At 30.3% G+C, this 14,231-nt stretch overlaps 2 protein-coding genes across 4 annotated transcripts; both read left to right on the top strand.

Moving 5' to 3' along the window:
* Positions 1–558: 558 nt before the first annotated feature.
* LOC124533695 (eukaryotic translation initiation factor 1A, X-chromosomal) lies at positions 559–1,448 on the top strand. Its single transcript, XM_047109139.1, has one exon. It carries the CDS (start codon positions 663–665, stop codon positions 1,107–1,109), a length of 447 nt encoding a protein of 148 aa, XP_046965095.1. The 5' UTR covers positions 559–662; the 3' UTR covers positions 1,110–1,448.
* Positions 1,449–4,452: 3,004 nt separating this feature from the next.
* On the top strand, positions 4,453–13,048 carry LOC124533419 (A-kinase anchor protein 1, mitochondrial). Of its 3 annotated transcripts, none has more exons than XM_047108658.1 (8): positions 4,453–4,626; positions 5,483–6,339; positions 6,438–6,678; positions 6,755–6,894; positions 8,408–8,585; positions 9,584–9,802; positions 10,230–10,363; positions 11,409–13,048. In XM_047108658.1, exons 2-8 carry the CDS (start codon positions 5,509–5,511, stop codon positions 11,478–11,480), a joined length of 1,815 nt encoding a protein of 604 aa, XP_046964614.1. In that variant the 5' UTR covers positions 4,453–4,626; positions 5,483–5,508; the 3' UTR covers positions 11,481–13,048. The 3 variants fall into 3 exon arrangements, with proteins under 3 accessions (XP_046964614.1, XP_046964616.1, XP_046964615.1); XM_047108660.1 differs by having other exon boundaries at positions 4,454–4,626; positions 8,414–8,585; XM_047108659.1 differs by lacking the exon at positions 4,453–4,626 and adding an exon at positions 4,645–5,202.
* Positions 13,049–14,231: the final 1,183 nt, after the last annotated feature.

Raw genomic sequence — 14,231 nt, 5'->3', positions numbered from 1 at the left:
AAATCTAATCACTAGACATTATTGATATCAATACATAGACAAGTTAAGTTAAAATACATATTAGGTTAGAGATGAAAATGTGTGATAAAATTAACTCTCGCATTTTTTAATTTTAAATAAAAATGTTTATCGTTTTTACTAATCAGAAGAACAAATAGATTTTATATTATACTTTTTTTAAATACAATTTTAAAGTTACATTTACGACTTATTTAAAAAAAAGCTAACAAACGTTCGAGTCGGAATAAAAATTACAATTTAATTACCCATAAACCCGGTATATACCATACTTATATAAAACAAACTAAATAAAACATTTTAAAAGTACTGTAATGACTCTACCGTTTAGGAAGCAATTTTTGTTGTAATTAATTTAAAAAATTAACGTAAAGATTTATGTAATAGGCCTTAAAGTTACTATTTATAAACACACTACACTACTTCTTCATTTAAATTTATAAAGATTAAAACATTTTAAGTATTTTTTAATCTGTTTCATGACGACCATGTTTTACAACAGAACGCAATCATGAATCAACAAATGATTGCTGTTTAATCTGTATTTAAGACTGACAGACCTGACAGCTAGGTCAGTCAACATAGAACTTATGAGATTTTCGTAGTCTTAATTGTATATGTTTGTACTCAAGATTATATAAATTATGCCGAAAAATAAAGGAAAAGGTGGTAAAAACAGGAGGAGGGGAAAGAACGAAAATGAAACAGAAAAACGTGAGTTAGTCTTTAAAGAAGACGGACAGGAATACGCCCAAGTCACAAAGATGCTCGGTAATGGCCGCTTAGAGGCCATGTGCTTTGATGGCATAAAACGTCTATGCCACATCAGAGGAAAGTTAAGAAAAAAAGTCTGGATAAACCAGGGAGATATCATATTAATTGGTTTACGAGATTATCAAGACGCAAAAGCGGATGTCATCCTCAAATATACCCCCGACGAGGCGAGGAATCTGAAAACGTATGGAGAATTCCCTGAAACTGTACGCATCAATGAGACTGTAGTGTATTCTGTTGATGGTCTGGATGAAGATATTGAATTTGGAGATGAAGTAAGCTCAGAAGACGAAGCTGACACTGTTGATAATATATAAGTAATTTTTATATGTCTTAACATACAGTAAGTCAATGTAAATTTATTTTCCGTTATGAATAAACTGAATTTGTGATTTTGATATTTGTTCTCAAAATTACATGTAGTCGTACACCTTAAGAAATGTCTAGATTATTTAGACACCCAGTATTGTCATAAATTTAAAAGTAAAAAAAAAACAACAATTAAAATAATACAATTATTTATTAAAACAAAATGTAAAAAAATATCTCTACATCATAGCAAAATAATAGATATGTTGCACAACATTCCTTGATCCATTAAGTCACCTTTGTCACATAAAATTGTAAGGAATGTATATAATAAATTAATAAATGTAGACATCTGTTTTTATTTGATTATATATATATAATACAACAGTTAGATTATTCACAGAGGTTGTTAAACTTGATAAATATAAGACATTAATATTTACTATTTAATGGTACTGTAATGTACTATATTTGACAGTGTTAAAATAATTGGCTAAGTTTACCAAATTCCACTAGTTTAGCTTTTTGGTAGAAGTGATTTCGTTTTTATTATAGCAACTAACAAACAGCCTTTACTATATCATATACCAAGCTAACTATCATTGCCCCTGTATCTTTTGAACTTCCCAAATGTGCTGTGTTATTGATGATAAATTTATTTAGATTTTTGAGATTTTAATAAGGGACCATGTATGGTACTCATAATGAAATCCAAAAATGATTCATGTATTATACACTTTGCTTTTTCTCAAATGTGTATTTATTTCGTCACTGAAACCTTTCAAAGAACATACATAGACGCAATGGTATAGCTTTTTTAGGAAAAAGGGGAATAGTACACAATATATGAAATAATCACAAAGCTATTGCTTTAAGGAACTTATTCCTTCCGACTAAAAACATTTAATATTTAAGTTTTATTTTATTGCTATTTATTACTGACTTAATCAATGCATGTGGTTAATTCGATTTAATTAGACATTATTATACTATAAATCAAATTAAAGAATAAATAATTGGTATAATTATTATAAGTCTTCTATGACTATAAAATATTAGTATTAATTTATTATTTATATATCATATGTTTGTTTCAATTTACCAGGAAACATTAAGTGTATCAGTTGTTAAATGTGTTTTTGTAACGGCAGTCACTTCTTTCATACAAATATGATTAAGTTACAATAACTACAATGCATTTTTGTTGGCCCACTGGCAATTGACACATTCTGGCATCTTAATGCCTCATTTAATGATGCCAAATTGATAATTATATGACTGCAATTATCAAGGTCTTGCATCAAAACCTCAGATTAAATTTTGAAATTTCAATTCATAATTTTTTTTGTATAAATTTTCTGTTATAGCGTGAAGTTGAAAAATTTATTTAGTTTACACTCTTTAGTTTACTAACCTCCCAATGCCACATAAAACCGTTGTGGCCTGAATCGATTAATCAAGAAGTTCCACGGCTCCTTTCCATTTCCTAGCGGAAATGTAAGTTCTCAAGGTATTCTCAGGCATAGATTATCCAATAGGATGGGGATGCATCTGCCTATGGTTCTGTTTGTTATAAGATTATTGATGCCACATTCTCCTGTCCTTTAAACAGGGTGATGGTGTAACTTCAAAATATAGTAAAAAACATGTTAGTTATGAATTTGAGAAAGATATGCTTAATTCCAAAAAATATATAGAGAAAATACCATTCACGAGTATGAATTTAAAATAGTACCTTAAGCTACTTTTACGTTATCATTAAAATTAACTATTTTTTTTGCAATACAAAAAAAAATTAAGGTATTTTTTAAGCTCCAAGGTGTAAAGCATTATGAACTAGTAAGCGATCGCCACCTTCGACAGCCGACGACACAGCTTACGAGAATTTGTCACAAGAATTGTGATTTCTATTTGGTAAGTACTGGAACTTAAATAATTAAATCGAAAAAAATAACTGTTTATTTTACCTACGCTATCAAAAATGTGCAGTAGTATGTATTTACTATTCGAGTTACCGAATTCCAATTGTAAGAGTATTAGTTTTCACTGAAAATTTGGAAATCAAAAGGTTTATAAAATAACAAAACTATAGAATATTTTCGAAAGTAAAATATAGATTATGAGATTTGTTAAAAATTAAAATACACGTAGAAATATACTTCAATATTTTTATTGTATCCCATAAAAGCGTATTATTAATTTATTATATTGAAATTAAGTAATTTAGTCTGTATATCACGTGACCTAAAACAGTAGGCGTAATGGTATGGCGTCAGATAGGCAAAAACTATCATTTCAATATCTGACGCTTTGATAAGCAACTTTTCTAGAGTTTTAATGCTAATATTTGAACATTTCACTCTAACGATAATTCATTATTACCCAAAGTTCACCAAATATTAAGTACTGTTAACGTTAAATGAGTGCCGTGCAATGATATTCTAATATTTTATTTACTAGAACATCTTGGTGCCATGTATGTATAATTGTATAACACATACACAACTGTTGTTTTTATCAATATGACGTCGCCAAAATGACTGACAGCATTTTTGCGGGATAAGAAAGGTCTGAAATTTAATTTTATTGACATTTAATTTAATTTATGTGACAAGAAAACAATATTTTGCCGAAATATATTTTTATAGAACATAATATATGATACTTATATACTGTGGAGGCAATGATCGCACTTCATTCACCAAAATAAATATTTTAAATGCACCTTAAATTATTATTTTTTGAAGAGTATAAATAAATATTATAAAAATCCTTTTTTTACTATAAGTTACTAACAAAATATAATATGTACATACGCAATAAACTAGTTATATTGGTTGTTATTACAAAATGATTTGTTTAAATAAAATTGAATAAATCAATCTTTTAACACATTTTTAATATCATAACAATATATATCTTATTTTACATAAGAGTGAAATGATAATTACCGTTTTCTTTAAATTCTTTATATAGCATTTTTTAAGTAATAAGGTTATTTGAAACCTCCTAACCATAAATTTGTTTTCACTTATGCCTTATTTATAAATTTTGAATAATAATTAAATATAAATCTTGATTATTTTCCTTATTAATTCACTGTTTTAGTCACAAATCATTCGATAGACAGGGATTTTTACAAAGACTCACGCAACAGTTTTAATCGAAATATCATGTATAATATTTAAATTCCCTAACATTTTACTACCTCTAACTTTCATAATATTTTATGGTGTTTATCGAAAGTGGATAGGTAGCATTATTATTTTTCGCTTAAGTGTTACATGTTATAAAAAATGTATTAAACGATATAATATAGTTGTGAATAATTTTGGAAGGTTGCCAGCCTGCCACCGCCATATTGAATTTTGTTGTGCTTCGGTAGAAAACATTGTGAGCACGTGGATTGTTGGTATTTTAGTTATTGAGCGAAATTTGTTAGTAGTATATATCAGTTAACTTGTATTTTGCTCATTTTGGATTTCTTATTTAAGAAGTGTTTATATTCGCACTTGGATTAATAAAGTAAGTACTTAAACTTCCTTGTTGCCGGTAACAATTCCAGATTTGGATCACAGGGTCGGTTCCGGACTAGGTCATACAAATAAATTCAATTATATTTCAATATTAAAAGGAATAATTGGCGATATCTATATTTTTTAAAATTTATCCCGCGTAGACAGATTTTTGGCATACAAAAAATTGCGTAACCTTTCATTTTATAATTCAGTACTAAATGCTTACGTGTTGTCCGTGAAGGTTTCCACACTGCTCGTGACCCTCACGGGGCAACGTAACATGTTTTCATTAAAAAAAACTACTGGCACATGGTTGTTAGCTACAAAGCATGGTTGAGAAAGTAATGTATACGTGTCTCGTTACTGTCACGCAGAGATTGATAGGACAACTTTTACATTTATAGACCATGCGTGCTTTTATTTCCGTATGGCATTGGCCGGCTTGAGAATTTGGTGCAGTTTATTGTATATCTCTAAATAATCCTGAGTGAAGTGTGTTAATCAATTTGCATTTATATTACATTTGTTTTGTGTACACAACATTGGCTACAAAACAATAACTCAAGGCTTTCAAAACATAATGGTTATAACTTATTTAAGTTCCTTTATATAAATTTATATATAAGTAAGTCATGTTGTCTTATCTATTATCACCTTTTGGTCACAATCTCGGGTTAGTAAGTTGTTATCAGTGTATAAAAAAAATGAGGACAACAACACAAACATTTAACTGATTTTTATGACATAGTTAAAGTTTCATTCTATTCCATTTCTATTTGTAAAATTTTTATAATTTAGGTTCAATAAAATCAATAATAATTAAATGAATTTAAAGAAAATTAAGCAATGAAATTTTGTTATAGTTTGCTGGTAAAAGTGGCTTATTACAATGGCACCTTGTCGTCAGCTACTTATGTGGTCAGTCCCATCAATAGCTGTTTTATTGGGAATTTTTTGGTTCAAGAAAAAGAGGGAGTACGCAAAATCTGACCCCGGTGGAAGAGAAAGGATAAAAAGCTTAAGAGATGAATTAGCTGAGGCTTTAAATGCTGAAGCTGAAATAATTAAATCCTCCCCAATATGCAAAATTGAACGTTCCCTCATAAAGTCTTCACCTATAGATATTATTCCGAATGGCAGTGGATCCCAAAGATCCTCTCCACTTGAAATGACTGATGAAGAAGTGGATCTAGAGATCGAAAAAATTATTAAAAAGAAATCTCTAGAAAAAGAGAAGAAGATGTCATTAACTTCAGATAAAAAAGTAGAAGACCTTAGTCTCAGAAATGATTGCATTATTGTCAAAGATTCTCAATCTAACCTCTATGCTTCATTTAAAACTGAAATAAGCAACAACATTATTGATAATGTTAGTACTCAAAGCTCCAATGATGGTGATGCTAATTATTTAACAGAAGATGTGTCTATTTATTCCGAGAATAACACTTCACAGCCAGGTAGTGTAATATCAGTAGCTGCAGTATCTGATAATAATGGAACTGAGGAGAAAGTAGCTGACAATGAAGACTTACATGTTAATGAAAGTAATGATAATGTAGCTGAAGAATCTAGTAATTGTAATGAACCTAGTGAAAGTGCTAATAGGTTCTCAGTACCACAAAACAGAAGAATTTCAGAAAGAGATTCAGCTAATCACAGTCCCGTTGATCCAATGCTAGCTAGTCCATCTATGTGTCACTTCTCAGACAGTCATAGTGAGGTAATTGAGACTATATTTTAAAGTAACATCATTATTACGAATAATATTGATTAAATATATCTAACAGGTATTATATTAAATATCTTTTTATGTTTTAGGGTTCAAGTGATAGTGGAAAAGGATGTTCTGAAGCAGCCAGTCCACCTCCTGCAAATATTAACATAGTCACTTCCGAGACTGGGTTGAGAATACACCAATTTATAATCCCACAAACTTTGGTTGGTCTATTAATAGGAAAATATGGTTCATTTGTAACTAAAATTAAAGCAAAAACTGGTGCAACAGTTTATGTAAGAAGGCACCCAGATTTAGTTAAACAAAAAATTTGTGCAGTTGAAGGTATGTTGCGAGTCATTTAAAATACAAAAATTTTTAAAATTGTAGCAATATTATTAATTTATTTTTTCTCCTATAGGTACTGAACCTGAAATTGAAGCAGCTTTAGAAATGATAAAAGAAAAATTCCCTGAAAAGAGGTTCCCAAACTTTACTACCCAAGAAATTAGTGCTGAATTATATCAAAGACTGACTCCTTTAGTACCAGAATTTCTTCAAGTAAGTTGACCAAAGATTTTATTGGATATTTACAGCATTTATGGAAGATATTATTTATTCTTTTTTTCAGTTTCAGTGATTATCTGATTATCTATAAATAGTGTAAAAACATTCTCATTACAATTTAAAAAAAGCATTTCTAGTTTTTTGTGTTATAATAAACTACTTAATTCATACATATCATAAATAAGCATTCTAACTTACTAAGAAAATGATTATTTTATTTTTTAGTTTAGTTTGATAATTATGATTAAATTAATAAATGAAAGTTTATCATCACATCAGTATATATGAAACTCAATTTTATAACAGAATTAGTTACTCTTTCTAATTACAAAAGGTTGTTAATTTCAAAACTTGTGTGTATGATTGTAAATTGTATGATTCAAAAACATACACACAGATCTAAAAATGTAGTCATTGAAAAATGTATCTATCATCTATCTGCTTATTAAATCTTTATATTTTAAAGGTCTTTGTCTTGGTTTTAAAGGTAAAATGCAAACAAAATAAGTTTGCTTAAGCTTTGTTAGCTAGTGTAAAGTGACTAAAAAGCAAACTCATTTTTTCATTTTATATTCAGTTTCCTTTAGCCTGCCACTATGTGGTATCATGTGACTTAAATTATATTTGTAAGAGCTTAAAACATTAGAAATTGATGACCCTTAATCCATAACAGATCTGGAAATTTGTGCGTTAATATGTCCAAATTGAATTACAAAATAAGCTTGCTTATTGGCACAAATTTATATAAACATGAATACTTAATATCAAGCTTCTGTTATCCAATGTTTTCAATGTCATCATAATATAAAATAGTATTTTATATTATGCATTTTATACTACTTTCTATTATTATTAATGTTCAAGTGTAATGAGCTTATTTATTTAACAATTTGTTATTTCATTTAAATAATATTATAATTTCGAAATAGTACAGTTTCTTGTTTTAATAATAAAAATAATATTTTTAAAATAAAATTGTAAAAAATATAAGACATTAACATATTAAATTTGATTAATGTAGTCATAACCATTCAATGTTTTCGAACCTCTTATGAAAATAAATTCGCTGCTTCTATCCTTGACGGGTTAACCTTGACACAATTTATAGTGATAAAAGTCACATAACTCAAAAAAGTTACACTGAATATCGTCCCATTTGCCCTGAATTCGGACGGGCACAAATAAGAGAATAATTCGCGTTCGGTCGTTTTCGTATATTCACTATAATTATAGCACCAAAATGATTTTTGGAATCTATCCAGTTATTTACTTTTAATACATATTTAACATTTAAACTTTTTTACATGCCTGGACGACTGCTTGTAAACTTTTGGCGCAAATTATTAAAATAACCCTTAGATATTTTTCATTCGAAAGTAGACTTAAGATTGGTTCTCAAAAACGAATATATGTAAATTATATACTATATAGGAACATAAAAGATTTTACAAATGTACATTTTATTGGTGTTATATAGTTAGCGAACATTGTATGCTAAAAATATTAGTTGCAGCTCGTTGAGTCGGTGAACAATGACACAATAATGACGTGCCTGGTGAGCGCGGGGCACTTCTTCCTGCAGCAGCCACTGCACCCCACCTTCCCCTCGCTGCACGCACTGCACCGCCTCATGGCCGCCACTTACCAGAATCCGGACGTGCCGGCGTTGCCGCGGCCAGTGAAAGGTGAACTACTTACACTAACCTTTACATTAACGTATCCATGCCAATTATTATTAATTTGTTTTTTTGGTACTCATTTTATATGTTTAAAAAACATTTTTTTTTTTAAGTAGACGTTTGTTATTTATATTTAATGATAGCTCATTCTACTGCGAAAAATTTCACCAGTCGTTAAATTTTTATTTCTCATTGCGAAGCTACCGCGTATTTATATTAAAGTTTTCAATAACACTGTTAATTAACAAATAAAGTTATGTTTACCCAAAATATCTATCGTTCCTAAAGATAATCTCGTTTTTATTTTTTTTAATAAAATTGGGACATAATTTTATGATTAACTGAATTCCATGTTTTTATAAGATTTTAAAATGGTTCAAAGGCAAAACACCGTTATCTTTTATCGAGTTTGGCTTTAGGTCATTTATAGAGCAACTGTTAATTGAGCGAAGTTACGTTTTAAAATCATCAATATAGATAATGAGTTTTTACAACAATTATTTTATCCTTTTTAATGTTGTTATTTTTCTGTAATTCATCATTTATGTCATTGAACATATTAGGACGGAAAGAAAAATGTTTGTTTTAACTAATATCACTAAAGCAACTGTTATAAAATGAGTGATGATTTAAATGGTATATTCAGTTTAATTAATTATATTCAATAAAATCATTGCAATGTATTTTCATTATAATGTTCACTTGACCGAGACTTAGGTAAAGTAGCTTCCTTTTTATACTTTTGTAATAAAATCATAAAAGTAATTTTTGTTTGTTTTTATGTCGACTGTAAAATCTGGATGTAATGACCCAATTCTAAAAAAATATAACTTGTAGAAAGCTATGTTAATCCTGAGTGCTATATGTGTATGAATTATATAATCATTTTTATTAATAACTGGCACTCATTCTACTCATTACACTTGTGTTAAATGTAGTATACAATATCATCAAAATCATATGAATTTAGCTGGTAATAATAAGGAATGTTTTATTTTTAATAGAGGGTTCTATCTGCGCTGCACCAACTGAAAACAACTGGTACCGCGCCCAAATCATATCTACGTCGGAGGAGAATGACACATCTGTAGTGAAGTTGGTTGACTTTGGCGGCTACCTCACCGTTGACAATGACCAGCTCAAGCAGATTCGTTCAGACTTTATGACACTGCCCTTCCAGGCAACGGAGGCTCTACTAGCTTTTGTCAAACCTGCCAATGATGGTTAATTTCTCGTTAATTTTTGCTTTTCTCAATTCTTTTTTCTTAATGACATAAATCGAATATTATTTTTTTCATAATTGGACATCACTCATCGCTTGCCTATTTTATCTATCTTTTCATTTTTGTACATATTAAATATTTTATAGTCAAAGATCAGTCTATGCTTGTTCTAAAAGAAATCATATAATTAAATTTAAATTAACTCTAAATATATATCGTTTTACTTTTCCATTAAAGCTTTTAAACACATCATAACAAATATGCCATTAGAACAAAGAATTATTTTAACATAATTCGAAGTCATTAATTTGATAACTTGGATTACATTGCTATTAAATATAGCTATTAACTAAATATCGAAAGTATTTAATGCTTGTTTGTTGCGTTCTATTGCAAAAATTTTGAAAATCGAATGATCGATGTTCAGAGGCTGAATGGAGCGGCGAGGCGCTGCGCATCATGGCGGGTCTGACTGCGGGGCAGCTGCTGCACGCTCAGGTCGCCGGCTACGACGAGGCCGGCCTGCCACTCGTGCACCTCTACCTCACCCTCAACCCGCAGGTACGCGACGCATCTCTATCACATTTAAATTAACTAATAGTTTAATTTATTTTATATGTATGTATATATATATAATAATAATAATAATAAATACATATATCACCATGCAAAAAGCTGCCATCCTAAATACATGCCGTATTGTCCGTCGTTTTCTTCAGGATGAACCTACATCGAACGTATTGCCTAATTAAATGCATAAATAAGATCATTTACTTGGCTATGCCCGTAAACGATCTACAAAATACCAGCTCTCATGCTGAGAAAAACATATATGCAGAAAATAATAATAATAATAATAATCGTTTATTTCAGACCATAATTTACATAGATCCATATAGTGTTAGTAAAAATAAATTAAATTAAATTAATTAATCTTAATACCTAAATTGGTTAGTAAGTTCACAAAAGCAATTTTACTTAATTATTTATGTATAATTGTATCTATTTAAGTTGAATGTATATATAATTATATTATAGATAAAGTTATATATTAATGTATTTATTTGTATTTAGTGTGTAATATATTCATTTATCGTTAAGTTTACTTGAATTTTTATAATATAAAACTAATCGATATTGTACCTACACCATAAATATGTATTACAAATAATCTCCACTAGATTCAGGGTATCTGGAAGAGATCTCTTGTTAGAGATAAGTTATCCCTTTGTACACATCTTTCATTTATATAATTTTCTGTATACTCTGTTGTTGGTACATAACTAAATAAATACTACATTTTATGCATATTTAAAGTAAGTTTGTGGTCAATATATTTTATCTACTTAATTTACAAACATTAAAAAATGTTCCGTGTGAAATACTACTAAACAGATTACAATAATCTGTTAAGATTAGATTAAAATAATAATGATGTATGTTATAAAAACCTTTTCAATCTCTTGGATCCCTAAGTTACTCAACAAATATTATAATTTATCATTTTCTTACCAGAAAAAATACTATGTTGGTTATAAATTCAAATTGAAAATTGCGTGGTTTTATGATATTTCGATTACCTAACCGGTGCTATTTTTGTTTGCAGCAAGTAATATTTTTAAATCGAGAGTTGGTGGACCGCGGCCTGGCGGAGTGGGACATCCCACCGGACTCGTGAGCGCCGACCTCAGCCATCATGCCGACGAATAATATGAGATTGCATTTCTTTTCTCAAAGCCACTATATGGAGCCAACTCATCGGTAGGCGAGGAAAAGCGATCTTGCATTATGAGTCGCGTACATCTTACGTTCCTCGGTTGGATTGGCACTCGTCGAGTAAATTAAACTATTCTCCGTGATCTATCGCATCTTGTTGTGAACATTTATGAAATATAAACTTATTTCATACGTTATATTTATATTTTAGTGTTGACTCGTTTCGACTCAAGAATGATAACTATCGACTGCTGTATATCGTTACTAGTTCATATATCTGTGGACAGATTTATTTATGTCTAAACTCCCACAAATTACACTTAAAAGTATAATACGCTTATGAATGAACATTTTATAGTAACGACAAATACTGTCTCATAGGTAAATTAGTAGTTATTATTTGGCGCTTACGTAAGTTTATATTATTTTTGCGTTTTTAGAACATTTTGTTGTAATCTTATTAAGAGTTGGTCAGGATGCTCATTATAATACATAATAGCACTGCCATTTGCATTTTATTACAATTTGTATCATTGATTGATTCAATATTTCTATAGTAATTTTTCATGTGCGCAGTGCCAATGAAAATCATAAAAAATTGACCTGATTTTATGTCATATTGTCTCGTCGATTTCGCCTTGGATGGTGGCCTTTTAAGATAAAGGATTCCTAAAAATTTCAGTACTGAATTGTATATTTTAGTATATTAGTTGTCAATTAAAATATAAATGACTTTGTAAATTTTGAATAATCGATTGTGTGCGTAATAGTACGAAACAGTTGTTATTTGCATAAATTAGTTGACTGCGATTATTGTACACTTGTTTGTGCAAAGTTAGTATTAAATATAAATTATTGTTAAATATATTGTAAACTAAAAAGTACAATGTTGCATTGAATGTTTGTTTTCCGCCGCGTATATTTGGGGTAACTCAATGAGATTCAGAACTTCAATTTGTACAGATTAAGTGACCTTTGTTACGCAAATCTATTCACAAACAACCCGACGTACAAGTTTGCGTTACTTAATTTTATGATATTGCTGTTTGGGAGTAAATGGGTAAATTTTTATGTTGTAATGAGCATGTATTATATGAGCAATATTCCTGACTTAAATATAGTGGTAATGTACATAATAGAATGTTTAAGTAGTTACTAAAAGAAATTTGATATTTGTTTGAAAAATTAATTCAGTATTTTTTAAATGTCGGATAAATTAGGCGTTATAGTGATTTTATTTTGTATGCAATGGCATAGTGAACTTGGCTGGCTATTAATTAAGTTAGACGATTTTTTTAAATAGTTTACTGGCATCAAGCTTCATGCGATGTTGCTATAATCAAGACTTTAATTTCGAGTTGAAATTGTTCACTACCATAGTTCACAAATTGAATTGCTGATATCAGAGTGTGAATTGATAATAATGTTTGCTAGCTGGCTCTCCGTTTGCATTTTGTTGTCGTCCTTACTGTACTGTATATAAACTAATATATTTGCGGTTAAATCAATAAAATGTCGTTTTAAAAATAACATCATTTTATTTATATACCTCCAATGATCAGAGTCGGATTTAAAGGTCTGGAGGCCCTGGGGCCACAAAGCAGTGGAGGCCCTAGACCAACAGGAGCGTGGAGATCCTAAAAATTATATCATGCTTGAGCTTTTATTAATTTGAATCAGTAAGTATTTCTTGACTAGTATCGGTAACTTTTAAAATATTAAGTAGTAAGATTAATATAATTTGACTATATCTCGGTATTTGTAAACTCACTGAAAATTTTTGTGGCCCCCACTTATGTGGAGGCCCCAGGGCAGTTGCCCCGGTTGCCCTTCCCTAAATCCGGCCCTGCCAATCATATTATCCTATAACTTATAACTATAAAATAAGTAGTCATCCTTTCCGACTTCATTTATAGTAAGTATCTTTTTATGGGTGGCTTTCATCCAATGATAACATTCTCAAACCGATTCTCGAGTTTATTCAAATATATTGAAATATATATTTTCCGAAACTGACCGTTCGACTAGTAAAGTGGGAATCTATGAACGAGAAAATTTATTTTGCTAAAGATTAATACTTTAATCTTGCCCTCGGGAGGAAGACGTCCACTGCTGGACAAAGGCCTGCCTAAATATCTCTAAATAATAACAAAATCCGCCGTTGCTCTACACCAAGTGGTCTCCCGCGATCCTCACCAGAACGTCAGTCCACCTTATAGGGGGACCTTCTCGAGCTGCGTTATCCGATTCGTTCGCCACGGCCAACGGTACTACTAGCTGTTTACCCCGCCCACTGCCACTTCAGTTCTGCTATTCTTCGCGCGATTCTCAGCGTGACAGAGCCTTCTTATACGGGGCTTAGTAAGCGACCTCGTCTATTTTCCATAAGTCATTACTGGCAACATATTATAATACTTTATGACGGCATATATTCGGCATTGTGAAGAAAACTGATGTTGTCGCGTGATAGCATGCCGATATGCGTATCCATCAAACTGTTTGGAGTGTGTGGAGCTTTGGAGAATAGGCTCTAAACCTTAAAAAAACAAGGAAGTCCAAGACAGTGGCGGCGCAAGATCAAAAATGAATGTGCGCAAGGAACATTTTGTGAGGTCTTCAACACATACATCACTCCCACTGGAAGTTTTTGGATGTGCCAGTGCGTACCTTTTCAAATTTATAATTTATTTTCGGGTGTGAGGCGCGAGGCCCT

Source organism: Vanessa cardui, chromosome 11 (genome assembly GCF_905220365.1).
Source record: "Vanessa cardui chromosome 11, ilVanCard2.1, whole genome shotgun sequence".
In the NCBI taxonomy this organism is placed as follows: Eukaryota; Metazoa; Arthropoda; class Insecta; order Lepidoptera; family Nymphalidae; genus Vanessa; species Vanessa cardui.
Note: the sequence above shows the minus strand (reverse complement) of the source record. Positions and strands in the feature narration are given on the sequence as shown.